Source organism: Silurus meridionalis, chromosome 5, assembly GCF_014805685.1.
Source record: "Silurus meridionalis isolate SWU-2019-XX chromosome 5, ASM1480568v1, whole genome shotgun sequence".
In the NCBI taxonomy this organism is placed as follows: Eukaryota; Metazoa; Chordata; class Actinopteri; order Siluriformes; family Siluridae; genus Silurus; species Silurus meridionalis.
This window is the reverse complement of record NC_060888.1, coordinates 10,842,275-10,865,699: the sequence shown is the minus strand read 5'-3', so window position 1 is coordinate 10,865,699 and position 23,425 is coordinate 10,842,275. Positions and strand designations below refer to the sequence as shown.

The window sequence follows — 23,425 nt, the reverse complement described above, 5'->3', positions numbered from 1 at the left end:
TTTTATCTGTTCTAAATCTACCTAATATTAATCCTTTTCAAGTGTTTAATACTCTACTCAAGATGGGCAAAAACAAATATGGATGCTATATGCAGATGTATGTTTATTATTAGTAAAAACATTTTAACATAGAATATGAAGACAAAACATTTTTGTAAATGTTATAAAAGTAATTATGCCTTTTAATTTACATAAATCATCAGGGCACTAAAAGGAACTTTTGCTATGTTTTCACACAGATGGTTTTAATTGTCGGATATGTGTGCTTAATGGCGGAATTTTAATGCTTGATTTGAGACTTGGCGCATCAGTGTTTAGAAAATAAAAAATATTTTTTGGTTGAGTTAATTTATTTATTTTTTATATCTGAGTAAAGAAAAGACGTTGTGAATAAATGTATGCTGAAGGTTTTAATTTAGCTTATTTATTTATGTATGTATTTATTTAACCCAGCCATTAGAGAGGCACAAGCCAGTGCATTCTTAGTGCCGGTCCCAAGCCCGGGTAAATGGGGAGGGTTGCGTTAGGAAGGGCATCCAGCGTAAAACATGTGCCAAATCAAATATGCGGATCACAAATGAGAATGTCATACCGGATCGGTCGAGGCCCGGGTTAACAACGACCGCCACAGGTATCGTTAGCCGACAGGGTACCGGTGGAAATTGGGCTACTGTTGGCCGAAGGAGGAAAAGGAGAGGAGGAAGACGTCTACAGAGACGGCAGGGAAAGGAGCAGTGTAGGAGAGTGGAGGTTAGGGTTGGTACTTTAAATGTTGGTACTATGACGGGTAAAGGGAGAGAAGTAGCTGATATGATGGAGAGGAGAAAGGTAGATATGCTGTGTGTTCAGGAGACCAAGTGGAAAGGGAGTAAGGCCAGGAACATTGGAGGTGGATTTAAACTGTTTTATCATGGTGTGGATGGAAAGAGAAATGGTGTAGGGGTGATTCTGAAGGAAGAGTACAGTAAGAGTGTAGTGGAGGTGAAGAGAGTTTCTGATAGGGTGATGATCGTGAAGGTGGAAGTTGAAGGGATGATGATAAATGTCATCAGTGCCTATGCTCCACAAGTTGGCTGTGAGATGGAGGAGAAGGAAAGATTCTGGAGTGAATTAGATGAAGTGGTAGATGGTGTACCTAGGAAAGAACGGTTGGTGATTGGGGCGGACTTTAATGGGCATGTAGGTGAAGGGAACAGAGGTGATGAGGAGGTGATGGGTAGGTATGGTTTTAAGGAGAGGAATGTGGAAGGGCAGATGGTGGTAGATTTTGCTAAAAGGATGGAAATGGCAGTGGTGAACACTTATTTTAAGAAGAAGGAGGATCATAGGGTGGCGTATAAGAGTGGAGGAAGGTGCACACAGGTGGACTATGTGCTATGCAGGAGATGCAACCTGAAGGAGATTGGCGACTGTAAGGTGTTGGCAGGGGACAGTGTAGCTAGACAGCATAGGATGGTGGTCTGTAGGATGGTTTTGGAGGCGAAGAAGAGGAGGAGAGTGAGGACTGAAAGAAGAATAAGATGGTGGAAACTGAAGGAGGAAGAGTGTAGTGTGAGGTTCAGGGAAGAGGTCAGAGAGAGGCTCAGTGGTGTTAAGGAGGTGTTGGATGATTGGGCAACTACTGCAGGAGTGATGAGGGAGGCAGCTAGAAAAGTACTTGGTGTGACATCTGGAAATAGAAAGGAAGACAAGGAGACGTGGTGGTGGAATGAGGAAGTGCAGGAGAGCATAAGGAGAAAGAGGTTGGCAAAACAGAAGTGGGATAGACAGAGTGATGAGAAAAGTAGGCAGGAGTACAAGGAGATGCGGCAGCAGGTTAAGAGGATGTGGCAAAAGCCAAGGAAAAGGCATATGAGGAGCTGTATGAGAGGTTGGACACTAAGGAAGGAGAAAAGGATTTGTACCGATTGGCCAGGCAGAGGGACCGAGCTGGAAGGATGTGCTGCAAGTTAGAGCAATAAAGGATGGAGAGGAAATGTGTTGACTAGTGAGGAGAGTGTGTTGAGAAGGTGGAGGGAGTATTTTGAGCAGCTGATGAATGAGGAAAATCAGAGAGAGAAGGTTGGATGATGTGGAGTTGGTGAAGCAGGATGTAGATAGGATTAGTAAGGAGGAAGTGAGAGCAGCGATTAAGAGGATGAAGAGTGGAAAGTCGGTTGGACCAGATGACATACCGGTAGAAGCGTGAGATGTTTAGGAGAGATGGCAGTGGAGTTTTTGACCAGATTGTTTAACAGGATTTTGGAAGGTGAGAAGATGCCTGAGGAATGGAGAAGAGTGTGCTGGTACCGATCTTTAAGCATAAAGGAGATGTGCAGACCTGCAGTAACTACAGGGGTATTAAGTTGATCAGTCACACCATGAAGTTATGGGAAAGAGTAGTGGAAGCCAGGCTGAGAGAAGAGGTGACCATCTGTGAGCAACAGTATGGTTTCATGCCGAGGAAGAGCACCACAGATGCCTTATTTGCTTTGAGAATGTTGATGGAGAAGTATAGAGAAGGACAGAAGGAATTGCATTGTGTATTTGTGGATTTAGAGAAGGCGTCGACAGGGTGCCAAGAGAGGAGTTGTGGTATTGTATGAGGAAGTCAGGTGTGTCAGAGAAGTATGTGAGGGTGGTGCAGGACATGTATGAGGACAGTGTGACGGCAGTGAAGTGTGCAGTAGGTACGACAGACTGGTTTAGAGTGAAGGTTGGACTGCATCAAGGATCGGCCCTGAGCCCTTTCCTGTTTGCAGTGGTGATGGACAGGTTGACGGACGAGGTCAGACAGGAGTCTCCTGGACTATGATGTTTGCGGATGATATTGTGATTTGTTGTGAGAGTAGGGAGCAGGTTGAGAAGAGCCTGGAGAGGTGGAGATATGCGCTGGAGAGAAGGGGAATGAAACTCAGTAGGAGTAAGACAGAATACATGTGTGTGAATGAGAGGGAGGGCAGTGGGTGGTGCGGTTGCAGGAGAAGAGCTGGAGAAGGTGGAGGAATTCAGGTACCTGGGGTCAACAGTGCAAAGTAATGGAGAGTGTGTTAGAGAAGTGAAGAAAAGAGTGCAGGCAGGGTGGAGTGGGTGGAGAAGAGTGACAGGAGTGATTTGTGATAGTAGGGTATCTGCAAAATGAAAGGGAAAGTTTATAGGACTGTGGTGAGACCTGCGATGTTGTATGGTTTAGAGACAGTGGCATTGAGTAAAAGACAGGAGGTGGAGCTGGAGGTAGCAGAGCTGAAGATGTTGAGGTTTTCGTTGGGAGTGACGAGGATGGACAAGATTAGAAATGAGTTTATTACAGGGACAGCGCATGTAGGATGTTTTGGTGACAAGGTGAGGGAGGCGAGATTGAGATGGTTTGGACATGTGCAGAGGAGGGACATGAATTATATTGGTAGAAGAATGCTGAGGATGGAGCCACCAGGTAGGAGGAAAAGAGGAAGGCCAAGAAGGAGGTTCATGGATGTGGTGAGGGAAGACATGCAGGTAGTTGGTGTAAAAGAGGCAGATGTAGAGGACAGGGTGGTATGGCGACGGATGATCCGCTGTGGCGACCCCTAATGGGAGCAGCCGAAAGAAGAAGAAGATTTATGTATGTATTTATTTATTTATTAAAAAAATGGTCAAACAAAAATTAAAAATTAAAATGAAATGAAAATTTATTTGCATTAACGCGTTATTAACACGCCCTATACAAAATACAAGCAGTTACCTGCTACAGTGCTATGCAAATTTCAGTGAAATCCACTCAGTGCCCCCAAGGGTTTTAAGAATTTTTTTAATTTAGCCATTGCTGTATTTGCACATTGGTGCAGAGATTTATAAAGACTAATAGTTTGCATTAGACCTGAACAGCTCTTTATATTAGCTTCTTTTTCTTTTTCTTCTTCTTGCTGCTCCCATTACAGGTCTCTATACCCCCCTGCCCTCTACATCTGCCTCTTTCAAACCAACTACCTGCACATCTTTCCTCACCACATCCATAAACCTCCTCCTTGGCCTTTCTCTTTTCCTCCTTCCTGGCAGCTTCATCCTAAGCATTCTTTTACTGATATACCCCATGTCCCCCCTCTGCACATGTCCAAACAATCTTAATCGCGCCTCCCTCACCTTGTTCCCAAAACATTCTACATGTGCTGTCCGTCTAATAAACTTGTTTCCAAACCTGTCCATCCTCACATACTTTATTGACACACCTGACTTTCTCATAAAAAACCGTAACTCCTTTATCGCCACCTTGTTGTACGCTTTCTCTAAAAACACAAACACACAATGCAACTCCTTCTGACCTTCACTATATTTCTCCATTAACATTTATAAAGCAAATAATGCGGCTGTGGTGCTCTTCCTCAACATGAAAACATACTGATGCTCACAGATGGTCACCTCTTCTCTCAGCCTGACTTCCACTACTCTTTTCCATAACTTCATGGTGTGACTGATCAACTTTATTCTCTTGTAGTTACTACAGGTTTGCACATCTCTCTTAATCTTAAAGATTCTTCTTCACCTCCAAAGCCATCCTACAGACCACCATTCCAATGCTGTCTAGCTACACTGTCCCCTGCCAACACCTTAGAGTCTCCAATCTCCTTCAGGTTGCATCTCCTACATAGAATATAGTCCACCTGTGTGCACCTTCCTCGACTCGTATATGTCACCCTATACTCCTCCTTCTTCTTGAAATACGTATCCACCACTGCCATTTTTATTCTTTTAGCAAAATCTAAAACCATTTGCCCTTTCACATCCCTCTCCCTAAGAAAATACCTACCCATCACCTCCTCATCACCTCTGTTCACTTCAACAATATGGCCATTGAAGTCTTCTCCAAATCACTAATCTTTCATTTATAGGTTCACCTTCTACCACTTCATTTAACTCACTCCAGAATTTTTCTTTCTACTTCATCAAAAAGACCACTTGTGGAGCATAAGCACTGATGACATTTATCACCCCTTCAGCTTCACGTTCATCACCCGATCAGAAACTCTCTTCACCTCCACTACACTCTTACTGTATTCTTCCTTAAGTATCACCCCTACACCATTTCTCTTTCCATCCAAACCATGATAGAACAGTTTAAACGCTTTTCCAGTATTCCTGGCCGTACTCCCTTTCCACTTGGTCTCATGAACACACGTCTACTTTTCTCTGCTCCATCATATCAGCTAACTTTCTCCCTTTACCAGTCATATTACCATCATTTAAAGTGCCTACCCTAACCACCACTTTCCTACACTTCTCCTTTCCCTGCTGTTTCTGTAGACGTCTTCCTCTTCTGTTTCTCCTTTAACAGCCAACAGTAGCCCAATTTCCGTTAGTAATTGGGCCTCGACCGATCCGGTATGAAATTCTGGTTCATGATCCGCATATTCCATTTGGCACATGTTTTACGGTGGATGCCCTTCCTAACTGAACCCTCCCCATTTATCCAGGCTTGAGGCTGGTACTAAGAGTGCACTGGCTTGTGCAACCCTAATGGCTGGGTTAAATGGCTGTTTGTATTAGCAGTTGTTTTTATTCTTTAGTTGTTTTATTTAATAACATTCAAAAACTTCCTCCACTCAAAATGCTATTAAATAAGGTTGCTTCCAGTAATAGTACTATTTTTTTTTTTATATGAAAAGCCACATGCAATGCAATAATAGACTTGCAATGTAAAATGGTAATTTTTGTATTTCACTGTCAACTGATACCATTTTATATACATATATAGATTGTACTCTTTCCTTTTTCACCATTTTTTCCCAGTAAAATAGGTTTTCAATATTTAATAGCAGTAAAACTTATTCCTTGCACAAAGTAGAATCCCTTAGTAGTTTTAAGGGTTAACTAAATGATTCACTGACAATAAACAAGAGAGGTTGAGAATCTGCTGCTATGCAAATGTGTCACTCTCCATCTGCAAGCCGTATGTTCTGAAAGGGAAATAAAAAATAGCTGCTAATAAGGAGCCAGTGATATGAACTGATTGACATCAGCCATCAGCCTGTCCTGATTTGCAAATATGAGAAAGTACTTCTGATATAGTATATTTTTAATTATGGTACTTTTGCCTGGAATCTGTGAGACCAGAAAGAGTCTGTTCTTCTGGGATAACAGTAACAGATTCATACAACATTTTTGAAGGTTTAGTTAATAGCAAAGATGCTTTCGCAAACTTTTAATTTGCATGAGGTCTAGGCAACATTGCACAATTCGGTCCTATATCACTTTGTGCATTTTGTGCATCTTGAATTTAGGTGAGTTCTAAAAGACTTGTACATTCTGGAATTCTATATCAATAATCTTAAACAGACACTTTATCTATAAACATTCTATAGAAAAGGTTCCAAATAGTCAAATAATTTCATATGCACACTGTAATTAGGATTCCTTCAATGTGTCGTTGCATATGACACAACCACTGAATACTTTATTAGTAACACTTTTATACCTTCTTGTTAATGTAGTAATCTGCCAATCATGTGGTAGCGATGCAATTCACAAAACCATGCAGATATGGGCCAGCTGTCAGGGTAGTGACCACGAAAGGGAAGCGGAAGTAACTCAATCATGTTTAATAAGCCTTTTAGCACACAAACACAAGACTGAGAGCATACGAACCATAATGCAGGTTTAGTCCATAATGCGGGTATAATCCGTCAGAAAAGTATATTCCATAAAGGGAAGTAGAATCCGTACGGTGAAGGTGCATTCGGCATAATCCGTGCATTCGGCACCGGGTGCAGGAACCAGCGGGGAATGCTACCAGTCAGGAATCCAGGAGATCACTAGCATGAGTTCGTAGATCCAACAGCCAGTGGGGTCAGAACAGGAACATATATAGGGGAACGGTAATGTGGAACAGGTGTCGGCGATTAGCACTGGAAGTGGCTGGGAGAGAGCCGCTGATGGGTCGTGGCAGGGGGATCCCTGACACCAGCAGCTTTGGGTAATGTTTACATCAACTAGAACAGAGGAACATATTCTGTATATTGAATGATTTTGATTGTGTATTTTTTGTCTGTCAGTGGCAGCTGAAATGCTTTGTTGAAGAGAGTGGTCAACGGAGAACGTCCAGACTGGTTTGAGTTGATTAAAATGTACTGTAACTTGAATAACCACTCTTGCACATTTGTAATGATCATCTCAGGATACATTTGTTGAAACATTAGTTGAACAGTCTGGTCCAATTAGGTGAACCATCTGGATCCACTTCTTCCAGCTGAGAACAGTGGTCATAGAGTCACCAAATAAATTAACTGCATTTCATTGCCATTGTAGTCCGAGAGTGACACATTTGAACCTACCAAACCTGTACAGTTGAAGATTGGAAAAACTTACACATTGATGCAATAGTGAGAAGTGTCTGCTAACAGCATGAATTCATGGACTCTTCATAGCAATAATTTATCCATCTCCTAATGCCATTATAATGCTTCATGCTGCAAAGCAAAAGCTATTCCCAAATGTTTCATGAACATGAAAATGGGTTCAGTGATATACATCTTGGCCACTAGATCTTTATCAATTTAAATTTGTTGGGGTGTGGTAGAACTGGAGGTTCACAGCATGAATCATGAGGGATCCATGTTACAAAGATTTAAGGCCTAAGAGCAAAGCGAGGCCCTACCAAATAGCAAATGTGATTGGCAGTGACTTTTTGAAGTATGCACAGACACAATAGGGTATTTAAACACAAGCTAATCAAAGAGTGCCATGAACAGCCTAAGGGGGAATCACTTACATACTTATAAGTGTGATAAATAGAAAAAAGTTATTACTTGTTGCCAGTTTTACTTTATTCAACACAGCTGTACAGCTTGTTCAGCAAAATTCTAAATGTTGAAGAAATAGTGTTACTGTAATCAGTTTAACAGAGAAAAGTTTATTTTTAAATGTATTTTTAAACATTTTATATTTAAGTTTCTAGAGAATACACTGAAAAACATTTATTATCATGATGTGGTCTTAATAGTCTTAAAATGTCTTTCTCTACTGATGTATAACTTTTTGTTACTTTATTAGATGGATATTGATTTATAATTTATATTTCTATTTGAGTTTTGCCACCGGCCCAAAATAATTGGATTAGTGGAAATGGTGATAGCTGTTTTTCTGTTGCTAAATAAACTCATATAGACTATGTCCTTCTGAATATACATTTAAATATGGAATATTCTATTATGAATTATTTACATTTAAAGTTCTGTCTACCCACTTTTATGCTGCATTTGAAAAAATGCACATTTTTGTAATAACAGTACACAAACCAGCAATTTTTATTACAGCAAAATATTCCATAATGTTGTTGTCTATTATGCTCTTTGGTAATTTGCTTTTGCTTAATTGTTATTTTTCAGATCTATCCAATTAAAATCAGCCTCTAACTATAATAAGAAACATTTATTTAATGTGGCTCAGTTTATATTACATAAAAAATTTCTGCTTGGCTCTCTAAGTGACATGGATGAGCCTCCCTGTCAGAATGTCTGATAAATCATGCAATATATTTATTAGATATGTATTAGGAATATGTAGGCCTCACTTTTTTCAGACGAGAGCTTTTCTCACAGGAAGTCTACTCAGGCATGCATTTCAGTACATGTTGCTGTCACAAGCTTCTTTTCAGCTTTTTGCACAAGCACAGAAAAAGGCTGGTAAAAGTGGTCATCTTTGGCAGCTTTTTACCGGCACAATTCATATACCAAGAGAATCCTGAATCTGTAATGCTGCTAATAGGATCTTGCCTAGAATAGAGCTTGTCTCATAAATTTGAAGTGTGTGGGAAGCATGAATGCCTGTGTTTTCCATAATAACAGCCTAGGCACTTGATGCCATGTAGGTATAGTGACACACGATTTAAAGAAAACATTTTCTTGCATTTGTTTATCATTCAAAATTCGCTAATCAGTCTTTCACAATTAGTGACATTCTTTATGTTTACCATGTTCCCTCTTTTTTTTTATTTACATCTGTATTTTACCTGGCTCAAAGATTATTTGCTGCATCAATAATCATGATCAATGAACAGTGTAATACACTTAGAATTAGGTTAAGCATAATTAGACTAAAAAAAACCCTAGTTACTGATATAAAAAAGTCAGTTGTGGAGTTGCAGATCTTTCAAGATAAATAAGTGAAGGTCTGGCAGACCTAGCTAGAGTTTCTGTAATGTACTTCTTGTTAGAAATGGCATCTTTATCATGGAGAGGGTAGGACTGATTGTTAAGTACTGCAATCAGAACCTTGGTGTTAATCAGGGCCTTTCTTTACCACACCAAGCATTCTCCCACACCTCTGAGTAAGAGCATGTTAGGAAATAAATTTTTTTTTCTAGAAACAGATACTTAGTTAAAAAAAAATTCTGCTAAAAAAATTAAATAAATAGAGAGCAAGAGGTAGAGACAACTCTATAGACAGATACATTCTAAAGATGCAATATAGATTTTTTTTTCATTGAGAACCACTTCTCAATTAAGCATCTTCTTAATTATATTTTTAGATTTAACTTTGATGAATATTAGAACTATTTATGAACTACGAAAGGTATATGATTGAGCATGACACTTCTTTCTCAGTTTGAGATGGAATTTTTTGTTGAATCTGTTTTTTCAGGTATGGTTGCACGGATATGTCTCTGTTGACATATTTTAGTAATAGCTTTTGCATTTTCCATTTCTGTGTAACAGGCAATCAAATCTTTTTGATGATGACTCTGTTTATCTATCCCTTAATTCTCATCAGCATTCATCATCCTTTTTCACAGTCTTTTTGACAGTTCCATTAAATCATGCTGTAATGTTAACACATACTGACAGTAAATCTTCCTGGTTTCATTACTCCCCTTTCCAATTATTCACTTCTTCATTTGAATAATAAGGAAGTAAATATTTGAAATTGTCTCAAGACAATGACACACATCGTAATGTTCACTTACCCTTCCACCTTCCTGCTGGGTCTCATAACCACTAGACCTCAGCCTACACACTAATAGTATTACTTTTATTTTGCAATAGAAAAGAGACACGATATTTTAGAGTTGAGCGATTCATGTGAGCAATTTCAAGTTCATCCTCCTTTCATTACTCAACTTTAATTATTCCTATTTATTTAAACCTATCTAAATTTATTCTAATCTTACTCGTACCTTCTTTGGGTTTATGTATAAGGAGTATGTTTAATCTTCAAACATGTTGTTATTTAGTATTGTTGGCAGCCTCATTGTTTAACAGTCTAATTTTAGCCACTCTAGGAGAACTACTTGTTTTAATCAGTCAGAAAGCAGATGTCCTTGCAACATCCAAAAGCAGTAAAAATTAAGTCCAATTCTTTATATTTAAGTCTTGACAGATTTGATGAACTTTTTAAAGATGCATTGGCGGGGCCTGTTTGATCACTCATGTGATTATTTTGTCACTCGCTGTGACACTCCAGTGGATATGTTGTTTTGCAAAAGATGTTCACATTCTGCGACAGCTTGATTTTACATGTTTCACTACACCCCTCTGACTTTAATGCTGGATTGTAAGAGCTAAATCGCTATTGGCAGTCCTTGGGAGAGCCAGTGGCCAGCAGTGCACATGACATTTGTTCTCTTCCTGGGAGGAGAGAGCCTTTTCGGTAGGAATTTCTCAGCAGCGTGGCTGTCACGATGGGGCTCATCATCTGCAATGAACTACTAGCAAATGCTTGTTGAATAATACATGGGGCTGAGAATTTAGAGAGAACACTACTGATAGACACGTTGATTTTAGAGAACATACAATTATTATTTTAGATGGCAATTACTACTGTTGTATTTTATTGCATGCATTTTTTTCTTTTTCCTACTCTGTCTGTAAGGGTAATATTATATACAAATTCTCATTATGTGTGACTGCATTTTGAAGTTGATACTGCAATAAATCATAAAAAGTGCCAGTCTGAGGATGAACATTTTATTAAGATTGTATTTTCAGGGGCTGCTGGATTATAAGAAATTCATAATTGAAATTGGCAACACTATGAACACTATGGGTAAAAATAATAATAATACAGTTATAATAATAATAATAATAATAATAATAATAATAATAATAATACAGTTTACTAGAACTATGAAGATAGTAATGTATTTCTTAATCATCAAATACCCAAGACAAAATAGGTCATGTAGAGGGAGGAAAAAAATTGCCCTTGATGGCCAGGCCACTTAAGAATAAAATGAATTTAACTTATGTGTGCATCATTTTGTGTATAGTATAATTCTATAATGAAGCAATGCTACAATGTGAATATAAAACTAAAGCTGTCTGTAAGAAGTCTATTAAATGACCCATATGCAAAGAGCTGGCCCAGCTCAAGAGAAAAATTAGGTAGCTACAACTCCAGATTTAACAGCGACAGGCTGGAGGTCTTATTTTTTGTGCAGGATTCAAGAAATTATCTGTTATGTTATGTAGAAATGCACAGTGCATGTGTATTTTCTCAATATCCCTGCAATAATTGTGCTGTTTGCATGTGACTGATTAATGTGCAGGGTAGAAAGAACCAAGATTTACATTTAAGTTCCCTGTTATAGACTAACCACTTTTTTAGATTCACAGTTTGTTCCCTTTAATAACCATAACCATGTATTCCCATGAATTCCCATATTTTCCTGTAAATTCCCATACAAATTTTCTTGAACATGGAATTTTGCAACCCTAATCACAATATTCTTGTTTGGAACGCAAGTAATTGTTGTGCTGCATGATCAAAATCGATGAACAGCTTTTTACTACAAAGAAAATAAAAGTTTCAATATCTAAAATAAGGGAACATGTACATCATGTACAGTTTGGTTCAAAATATAAATATGAAAACCCATCCATTAATGTTGCACAAGCCAGGCCCGGGCCAGGATAACTGGGGAAGGGTTGTGTTAGAAAGGGCATCCAGCATAAATCATGTGCCAAATCAAGTATGCGGATCACGAATCAGAAATACCGGGTAGGTCAAGGCCTGGGTTACCAATGACTGCCACAGGTAGAAATTGAGCTACTGTTAGCCAAAGGTCTACAGAGACAGCAAGGAAAGGAGAAGTAACTACAGGGGAATAAAGTTAATCAGTCACAGAATGAAGTTATGGGAAAGAGTAGTGGAAGCCAGGCTGAGAGAAGACGTGACCATCTGTGAGAGATAGTATGGTTTAATGCTGAGGAAGAGCACTATATACCACATTCTATTTGCTTTGAGAATGTTGATGGAGAAGTATAGAGAAGGTCAGAAGGAGTTGCATTGTGTGTTTGTGGATTAAGAGAAAGTGTACGACAGGGTGGAGTGGACAAGAGAGGAGTTGTGGTATTGTATGAGTAAGTCAGGTGTGTCAGAGACGTATGTGAGGGTGTTGAGGACATGTATGAGGACAGTGTGACAGCAGTGAAGTGTGCAGTAAGAATGACAGACTGGTTCAAGGTGGACTGCATCAAGGATCGGCTCTGAGCCCTTTCCTGTTTGCAGTGGTGATGGATAGACTGATGGACGAGGTCAGACAGGAGTCTCTGTGGACTATGATGTTTGCGGATGATATTGTGATTTGTGGCGAGAGTAGGGAGCAGGTTGAGAAAAGCCTGGAGGGGTGGAGGTATGCAATGGAGAAAAGGGGAATGAAAGTCAGTAGGAGTAAGATAGAGTACATGTGTGTGAATTAGAGGGAGGACAGTGGAGTGGTGCAGTTGCAGGGAGAAGAGGTGGTGAAGGTGGAGGAGTTCATGTACTTGGGGTCAACAGGGCAAAGTAATGGAGAGTGTGTAAAGTGTGCAGGCAGGGTGAAGTGGGTGGAGAAGAGTGGCAGGAGTGATTTGTGATAGAAGGGTATCTGCAAGAGTAAAAGGGAAAGTTTATAGGACTGGGGTGAGACCTGCTATGTTTTATGGTTTAGAGACAGTGGCAGTGAGTAAAAGACAGGAGGTGGAGCAGAGCTGAAGATGTTGAGGTTTTTGTTGGGAGTGACGAGGATGGACAGGATTAGAAATGAGTTTATTAGATGGACAGCACATGTAGGATGTTTTGGAGACAAGGTAAGGAAGACACGATTAAGATGGTTTGGACATGTGCAGAAGAGGGACATGGGGTACATCAGTAGGAGAATGCTGAGGATGGAGCCACCAGGAAGGAGGAAACGAGGGAGGACAGGCAGGTAGTTGGTTTGAAATAGGCAGATGTAGAGGACAGGGGGGTATGGAAACAAATGATCTGCTGTGGATCACCCCTAATGGGAGCAGAAGTAAAAAAATAAAAAGATGAATACGAAAATATAAAAGAGGCCAAATTAAAACCTTTAATGTTACATACATTTATTCATGCTGTCCTTTTTTACTCAGATATATAAAAAAATTTTACTCCACCGAAATTCTTTTTTATTTTATTTTTTTTTTTATAAATAAACATTTGTTTTACTAATGTCTCAATTCAAGCACCAAAATCCGCCATGATGTACACATTCGGCAATTAAAACCACCAATGTTCCGTTTGGTGTCCTGATGATTTACATAATTTAAAACAGCAAAACTGCTTTAAAACATTTACAAGTATATTTTGACTTCAAGCTCCATGTTTAGTATGGTTTTACTAATAATAAACATACATTTGCATAAAACCATCAATATTTTGCCATGCACATGTTGATTAGAGTTTTGAAAACTTGAAAAGCATATATTTAAGGTACATTTAGAATAGATAAGAATGTGCTATTAAGTTGCGATTCAACACTGGGTCAGAGCCTCTCTAAAACAGTGGTCAGTATCTATCCAAAGTGGTTCAAGGAAGAAAGTGTGGTGAACTGGTGACAGGGTCATGGTCGGCCAAGGCTCATTGATGCAGGTGGGAAGCGAAGGTTGGCCCTTATGGTCTGATCCAACAGACGAGCTCAAAATGATAAACAATGCTGTTAATGTTCGACAGGTCAGGACTGTTTTGGCAGCAATAAGGGACCAACAGAATATTAGGCAGGTGGTCATAATGTTGTGCCTGATCGTTTGAAAATTAAATACATGTAGACACATATTCCTCAGAAACTGTAGATGCATTCAGGTTCATGCATATTTCATAGCAGCATTGACCTGTTTGTCAAACTATGACATGGTTCCGTTAAACAAGTACTGCATATGTTGCCTTGAGTCCAGAATGCCTTCTGAAGGTTGATGCTGTGTTGTACTGTGCCTATTTTGATAGGTGTGCTCAGTCTAGCGTAACGCTCCTGTTTTGCTCCCAGCATGTACATACTTTCTCTTGCCTCTTCAGAGCATGTCACCCCATTGACCCCAAATTTCAGGCTGACCCAAGAGAATTTAGGACAGCGCACTTTTATGGCAGGTTACGTCTCATTTATCTCCCATTTCTCTTCATAATTTCTAAACGTTATCATGGATGATGAATAATTTTAATGGTACTACAACAGTGATTTCTTTACGTTTTTGAACCTTTTTGGATCTCTCTAGTTAGATACAATGATATATAACAAAACCCTCACTTAAACTATCTCTCTTTCACTTTTTAACCTTTAACCTTTTCCAGACTGATAGATCTCAATTACTTTCTTTCTAGTTTGTTTCTGAATTTCTTTGGATCTCGGCATGATGTCTAGCTTTTGAGGATCTTTTGGTCTACTTCACTTTGTCAGGCAGGTCTTTTTTAAGAGATTTTTTATTGCGAACAGGTGTGGCAGTAAACAGGCCTGGGTGTGGCTAGAGAAATTGAACTCAGGTGTGATAAATCACAGTTTTAACAGGGGGCAAACACTTTTTCACACAGGGCCATGTAGTTTTGGATTTTGTTTTCCATCACTAATAAAAACCTTCATTTAAAAACTGCATGTTGTGTTCACTTGTGTTATCTTGTACTAATATTTAAATTAGTTTGATGATCTGAAACATTAAAGTGGGGAGCTCCTGGAGGTAGTGATGCGGGCCATGTCCAAGCTAGAAATAGGAAGCGGAAAGTACCATTTTTCCCCGACCTGCACACTGAGCTGTCCAGGTCCTGGGAGGTCCTGGGAGACACTATACATAACCTGTACCTTCTCCCCACGAACCTCGTTGTATGTGAATGTAGTAGGGTTTAAAGAGTGCGGCTATTGGACGATGTCCAGGGTTGAAGAGAAGTTTGCCGGCTATCTCTCCTCAGGTGCAACATCGCTTAAGGCCTACTTAACTCTCCCCAGGTGCAACATCATTTAAGTATTGCCTACTAAACCGTTGAGAGACACTTTGGCGTTAGTAGGCAAGGGTACGCAGCAGTAGGTCAGGCCGCGGGTTGCCTCCACACAAAAAGTGTGAAGCAAGCATACCAGACCTACAGCAAAAGATGAACGATTCATCTCTGAGGCTGATGATTTAAGGAGTTACATCACACTGCCAACCTAACCCCTTAGGGCCACCGAGGAAACAGTGCGGGCCTTAGGTCGGTCCATGTCAGCTCTAGCAGCAACAGAAACGCAATCTGTGGCTCACCTCAACATCAGAGCCACTTCCGGCTCCCCTGTCCTGTGTTCTGGTTGTGCTCAGACACACTAGGCAGGAACTAGTCAGTATGCCATGTTTGGACACTTGTTTCCAAAAAGTGTGTTGACGCAGCTCGAGTTCAAAAGCTTCCCAACATATGAATGGAATGTTTATCTCACACTTTGAAGCTACAGTGGGGGAAATAATTATTTCGTCCCCTGCTGTAAATGTACCCTTTACAAAGAAATGAACACTATATGATTTTATGTATGTTGATTTTAACAAAGAGAGAAAGAATCTAAAAAAATCCAGAAAGAAATAATAAATTAATATTTTGTATAAATTAATTTGTATTTGATCAAGTTAAATTAGTATTTGATCCCCTACCAACCAGCAAGGATTCTGACTTTCACAGACCCAAATTAGTCCTGTCCTGTAACCCTAGTTCCCTGAGGGAATGAGACGCTGCGTCGAAATGCCACACTCCCTGCATCCTTGCGGTGCTTACCTTCTCTTTTTCAGAACCTAGTGTCGCTACACTGCTCTCGCATTTTGTAGCGTCCTGGTCCGTGCCGTTGCCCCGGCGGTGACGTCATGACTTGTCTTTCACACGTGATTCAGAGCACGGAGGCATTCCCAAAGCTTTGTGACGTTCCCTCAGGGAACTAGGGTTACATACATAACCTAGAGACGTTCTTTCTTAAAGGGACAGGACTAATTTGGGTCTGTGGAAGTCAGAATCCTTGCTGGTTGGTAGGGGATCAAATACTAATTTAACTTGATCAAATACAAATTAATTTATACAAAATAATAATTTATTATTTCTTTCTGTATTTTTTATATTCTTTCTCTGTTAAAATCAACATACATAAAATTATATAGTGTTCATTTCTTTGTAAAGGGTACATTTACAGCAGGGGACGAAATAATTATTTCCCCCACTGTAGCTTCAAAGTGTGAGATAAACATTCCATTTATATGTTGGGAAGCTTTTGGACTGGAACCTTTGTGGCATTTTTTATAGCAGGTAAAGTAAAATGTGTTATTTATATTATTTTCCTAGGGGTAAGGAATAACTAAAGTTTCAGCATACAAGGGTTCTTAAAATGCCCTCAAACTCAAAGCTTGACTGTGTACCCACTGTGCCCTGTAACCTGTGTTAAAAACAAATCTTAATACTGTAAATTTTAACAATATTCTTTTTATGAAAGATAGCACCATGACTGATTCAACTGTCAGGAAGGAGAAAAGGAAATAGGAAGGTTTATGTTTTAGTATAGTAATGCTGAGCTAGCATATCTTTAGCATCAGTGTATTTCTCATTATATCAGTGCTGATATAATTAACAATTATCAATCAACATTTATCAGTTCGTACTTCCACCAAGTCTAATAACTGTGTTATTTCGGATGAGGATAAAATTCATTCAGTGGCTTTCTAAAATTGTTGAACCTGAGTAATCATATGCAAGTTTTATCTTCAGCCTTCAGTTAAAGCAGATATCAGTTACTTGGTTTTAAATAATGAACACGTGAAAAAGAACAAGTGAACCACAAATTAACTTCAACTACACATAACTACAATCTACATCCAGCTAAACAGTGCTACATTTGGCATGCCATAACTCAAGCATATACTGTAGTTTACTTACCGAAACCAATGGCATCGAAATCATGTACTCTTCTTCACAGGTCTTTATAGATGATAAAAAATAAATCTTATGTCATCTTATGTATTTCTGCAAATGATCTGATATGTAATAAAGATAAATATCCTTAAACTATGCCACAATTGTACAACGAGTGAGGAATTCTCAAACTAATGATCCCAAATTAGCATAATGTTTACAAGTTACAGGCTCTTTGCAAATCAATAGTCCACTAGTGGTTCTTTCTTTTCAGGGCATTTGAAATGTGCTCTGCTCAGTGCTTGTGCAAAGGCACTGATTGATTTCAATCTTTTATTAGCTTCAAAATGGCAAGGTTTTCTGTCATCTCTGTTTTTTATTTTGGTATATCATTTTAGCAGCAAATGCAAAGCAATGACTCAGGTCTCAAAACACACACATACCCACACACACACACACCAGAGGTGGCAAAAGTACACACATCCTTTACTTAAGTAGAAGTACAGATACTCATGTTTTAAAATACTCAGGTAAAAGTTGAAGTACTGATTAAATTTTTTTACTCAAGTGAAAGTAAAGAAGTCTTGGCTCTGACATGTACTTAAGTAAAAAAATAATTATTACTTCTACGTTTTAGCTGTTAACTGGACCTCACAGCATATTAACTAGATAGATAAATTAATTAGATAAATAGATAGACAGACAGACAGACAGACAGACAGACAGACAGACAGACAGACAGACAGACAGACAGACAGACAGATAGATAGATAGATAGATAGATAGATAGATAGATAGATAGATAGATAGATAGTTTGATCGATCAATCGATCTTTATTGTCATTGCATTGTACAGTTACACAGCAATGAAATGCAGTTTGGCATCTACCAGAAGTGCAAAAAGTAGCAATCGTGCAAATAGTGCAGATAAATATGTATTATATTTACAGCATGTGATATATATGTAAGCATATGTACAGTGATTAAATATAAAGGCTATAACAGTGCAGAGATGTGTGGACATCATTAAGAGCCTTTGCTATGTTTCCACACGGACAGTTAATGAGGTGATACCAGAGAAACTGCACCGCTTTAAGTCAAGTCAAGAAGCTTTTATATATATATATAAGTTTGTGTCGCCATTATGAGGGAAAAACCCACAAAACGCCAGCTAGAGGGTTAATTGTGTAAAACATGGCGGATTTGGTGTTTGATTTGAGATTTGGCGCATAAATAAAACACTGTTTACTGATTCAAAATATTTTTATCTGGAGTTTATTTATTTATTTTATATCTAAGTAAAGAAGGGACGTTGTGAATAAATGTATTTTTTTGCTGGGGGTTTTAATTTCGCCTCTTTTATATATATATATATATATATATATATATATATATATATATATATATATATATATATATATATATATATTTTTTTTTTATAAAATGGTAAAAAAACAAAAATGCGTGCTAATTGGTAGCGCGTTAATAAAATTTTGTGACGTTTACAAACATATATATATATATATATATATATATATATATATATATATATATATATATATATATATATATATATATATATATATACAAAACGAATTAACAATGTTGTTACCGAATGAATGTGTCCTAGCTGAAGATCCACATATAGAACACAAGCAGAGAAAAGATGATGATGATCATGAATGTATCTGTTCTCAGTCATGTTTAGATCACTGACTTCTTACTGCCTTCTGCCTGCTGATTCTTAGCCTCGTAAGCTAGTCTACATCTGTGAGTGAGAGACACCAGTGGATTGAAAAAGACGAGCAATGACAGGAAATCGGTTGTTCGGCTGAAATCGGCAGGCAGTGAAAATAAAAAAAATATATATTTCACCAAAAATCAATGGATTAAAACTAAAGTAAAAAGCCGGTTTTGAAAATGTAAGAAGTAAAATGTAGAGATATTTGTGTAAAAATTTAATGAGTAAAAGTAAAAAGTTGTCTGAAAAATAAATAGTGGAGTAAAGTACTGATACCAAAAAAATCTACTTAAGTACAGTAACAATGTATTTGTACTCTGTTACTTCCCACCTCTGACAGACACACACATACACAAATGATTGTTTTTTTAAAGTTATTTTATATGGATAATTTAAATGGTTTTTTTTTTTTGTTTGTTTGTTTTCATTTTATTTATTGGTTTAACACCATTATAATGATGGTGGATAATGGTGTTGATTGTGTTGGTTGATGGTGTTAATCTGTAAACAGTTTGTTTGCAGAAAAATATAACTTGGGAAAAAAAAACGTGTTATTCTAATAATTCATGTATATTTATTGATACAACAAATTGCTTTTGTTGTAAAATATTAACATATAATAAACATTTGCCATTTTTTGAAGACAAATCATCTTTAACTATACAGTACATTACACTAATACTTATTATATAAATATATATGTAACAATAACTATAACTTCGCTTAATATAATTTGACTGGGTTTGTATTGTGGTCTTTTTTGCTTTTTCCAAATTATGCTAAATTGTGCAATTGTGGGCTTGAATAGTACGGTTTGTAGTGTAATTGCTCAGAAAGTAGCTATGACTTTTAAAAACATTGACAGTATATTTTCTATTTATTTATTGTTTTGTTTGTTTTGGGATAATTTAGTATTTGCTGATTCTTATGCTGTTTGCATGTGTATCTGTGTTTGTAGAGCTCTCTAGCCATCCAGATAGACAGTTCACATTCCGACCCCTGCCTCCACCACCTCTGCCACCCCATGCCTGCACCTGTACTCAGCCAGCACCCTTTGTTCACTCCACAATGCAAAGGACCACTATACCTGTCCATGACCACAGCCATAACAACCAAGAATCAGAACTAAGCAGCAGACAACCAGACAACAACTGGGTGCTCAAAAGAAACATCCCACTGGAGGCCAGGTTAGTACTAAGAGCAGTTATTTTTTTTTATTTTGATCAGGATTGTAGGGGATCTAAAGCATTTCTCAGACGCTATGATGTATATATATATATATATATATATATATATATATATATATATATATATATATATATATATATATACCACTAATAGTTTTTTCCATTGAAAAACACTGATAAGCTTACACCTTTAGAATGATGTATAGTAATTCATGGTTATTCTTGTCTGTTTTTATTTAATCTAGTGCTAAACATTAACACCTAAGAACAATGGGATATCGGTCGTGCTGGCGGGTTTTACAGGTTAAAGAGACTGAGTTTAAAGAGAGCACTATGAACTGCTTAAACAATATATATGGATACATATTTCAAAATGTATAAATTATATAAATGTATCCATTTATTGTCTAAACCAGGGGTCACCAACATGGTGCGCGCGTCACCAGGTAGCCCACAAGTACCATATGAGTAGCCCGTGGGCCTTTCTCTAAAAATAAGTGTTTCCTACTTTGTTAAATCATGGTTGATAATTATTATGAGAAATCATTAACATGATCAGTGTCTTCAAATAGATGAATATCATAAATTATTATATGATAACATATAATAAAAGGTAAATTGAGCAAATTTGTTATTTCAGATCAAACTGAAAACTGTGTGTATCAAACTGGTATCTCTTCACATTAATCTGTACCCTAGAAGTAGCTCTCAGTTTCAAAAAGGTTGGTGACCCCTGGTCTAAACAGTTCATAGTGCATCTCTTTAAACTCATAGTCTGAGCCCTGAACACTGAACAGGTCTGCAAAGTAAAACAGCAGCAGTTGATGACACAAAAATTGTGATTCATAAAAAGAAAATAAAACATGTCAGGGACCTCATCATCAGTTTCCAAAGGGCAGGGGGAAAGATATTGCAAGCCACTATTTGAAGAAGGCTTCAGCGAGAACATAAATATTGTTGCCATACCACAAAATATCTCTGTAAACTTCTTGTCAGCTGCAAGAATCAGAAGATTGTTATTTGTGAAGTACAGAGATGAGCAACCATAGTTTTGGAACTTATCTCTGTGCTAACTTTTTTAAAACTAAAAGAGAGGCTCTGGAAATGATGCAAAACATACAAGCTCATTTGTCAAGGTAATTCATGGCTGCTTCTGGAACAGGTTTGCAAATCTTTACTGATGTCGGTAGAAAGAGAATGAATTCAGAAGTCTACAGAAAACAAAAAATATAATTGAAACTTCATCATGCAGTGACACTTAATATACTGTCAACACAACAAATGTGTTGGGAATAGGGGGATTAACTATATTTCCTGTGTCACGTGTTTGTTGCACTTGAATCAAATTAACGATAATTAGCCTAGCACTTAGAACTTGTATGAAAAGCCGACCTCTTGCCTCACTCTTTGTGTCTAGTATGTCTTCCATGTTTGTCTTGTTCAAGATCATGTTTTGCTTACCTTGTTGTTTTGTTTGTATATAGTTTGTGTGTGCACTTTAAATAAACTTTCTTGCACTTGCACTCACTTATTACATGGCAAAAGACGTTTTAATCTGATAAATTATCAGACATTGACCCGTTTCAGCTTCCTGAAAGGAGCTGAGCCTAGATACCAGCCTGGAAAAAAAATGCAACAGTTTAGTAAACAAACAAAAAGCTCAAGCTAAAACTGTTTCTATACTTATGCTCACCTAAGACTCACCTACAAACTGCAGAAAATACAAATAGAAATAGAAGACCTTTTGCAACAAAATGAAACAAAAGAATCTTGAATGAACAAGAAGAACATGAAGAGCACGGTTAATAATTATAAGGGGGCACGAGTTGTTAATGAGTCCTGGAAAGATGACAATTGAGAAGCTAAGAGCATCAAAATGTTGGTGGGATAACTGAGCTCAAAATATGCGTGGCCTATGACAGCTAATTCATGTACATTTTGCCATATAAGCAGAAATAATAATTATATCCCATGTCAATGGTGATCATATATAATGATACTTGGTATATCTATGGCAAAGTAGGGAATAAAACTTTCAATTAATTTTTTTTTTTTGTAAATGAGTAAACAATCTTTCTGTTATTAAGACATTTATTTATATTGCCATTATAGTCAAATAGCATATAGCAAAAAGCACAGTTTTTGTGCCATACTGTATTTGCCAAATTGTAACATACACAGTCAAGTGATGGCTGCACAGAGACCTTTGCAGTGTTTGATTTTCTGTATCTTTTCAGGAATTTTCAAGGAGATGCAGCAAATATATATGTTTTAATAAAAAATATTAAAAGCTGAATTCTTACTTTGATGAATTCAAATGAGATTGGCACCCAGCCACCCATGAAGAAATGTTTTAAATAAGATATGAATCTGCCTGTAATTAGATCATCTCCTATAGAGGAAAGGGGAGAGGAGAACAGACATAGGAACAGTTTGTTAAAAATGTACAATAAAATCTAACAAATGAAACTAATTATGTGACTTTTCCAGACAAACCCCAGTCTTATTTCCTCAGTGAGCAGTTTGGTATTCTTGATACAGGTTGGCAAACATGAATGCATTTTAAATCTTTATTTCCTCCCCCTCAGGCAAGTCTCTTAATTAATATGTTCCCTCTCACCTTTTGCTTCAATATGCAGCCTTGTTACTGAACATGAAATGTTTTGGTGTTGCCTGTGCTTTTAATACCAATGTAAATGTATTTTTGTAACATTATTCATCACATTCATTTCGTCGTTTTTATTTTATTCAGGTAATGCAAAGACAAATATTATGTTTTTTTTAAGGGTGTGTGTGTGGGGTGGTGGTGGGGGCTTGATTAGAAGATCAAGATCAAGTGTGCTGTCTCTCTTAAGGTACCTCTCTCCCATCCCCTTCTCTCTCTCTCTCTCTCTCTCTCTCTCTCTCTCTCTCTCTCTCTCTCTCTCTCTCTCTCTCTCTCTTTCATTCTCTTTGCTGCACCATCTATTTCTTTACTCCTCCACATATGGCAGTGGTAAAAAAGTAACTGCAAACAATTGTACAGTGTTTCTCATTAATGGGTTGCTTGTTTAAAAGAAATTATTCTAGATAGTTTCCTATCATCAATGTACCAATTGGACTGATCAATTAGCCCTCTCATCCCATTAGAGATGCATTTTTCTGACTAAAAAAGGTAGCCATTCTACCCAATAGCACAGGCATGTGAAGAATACCATCGATTATTATTACAGAAAGTGACCAGTACTTTTCAGATATTCCTTAGTTTTCTTTGATCAAATTAGGAACAATGACTGGTTCCAATATCATGGTGACTCCAGACTTTCGCTAATTGATAATGATAGTCTTCATAGTATTCCATTGTTGATTTAATATTTTAGAATTTCTTTTGTATACCGCTTTCAAATATAAATCAACAGTGATATCCTTTATTACAATTACTTTTAAACATGTT

General features: G+C 37.6%; 1 protein-coding gene across 6 annotated transcripts in view; it reads left to right on the top strand.

The window, feature by feature from the left end:
* LOC124385965 (teneurin-1-like) overlaps positions 1 to 23,425 on the top strand; it is a 269,690-nt gene that overhangs the window by 76,714 nt on the left and 169,551 nt on the right. For all 6 annotated transcript variants that reach the window (XM_046849510.1, XM_046849505.1, XM_046849506.1 and 3 more), the window contains one exon: positions 19,764 to 19,992. In XM_046849510.1, coding sequence (XP_046705466.1) covers positions 19,764 to 19,992 — 229 coding nt within the window. The remainder of the gene's footprint in view (positions 1 to 19,763; positions 19,993 to 23,425) is intronic.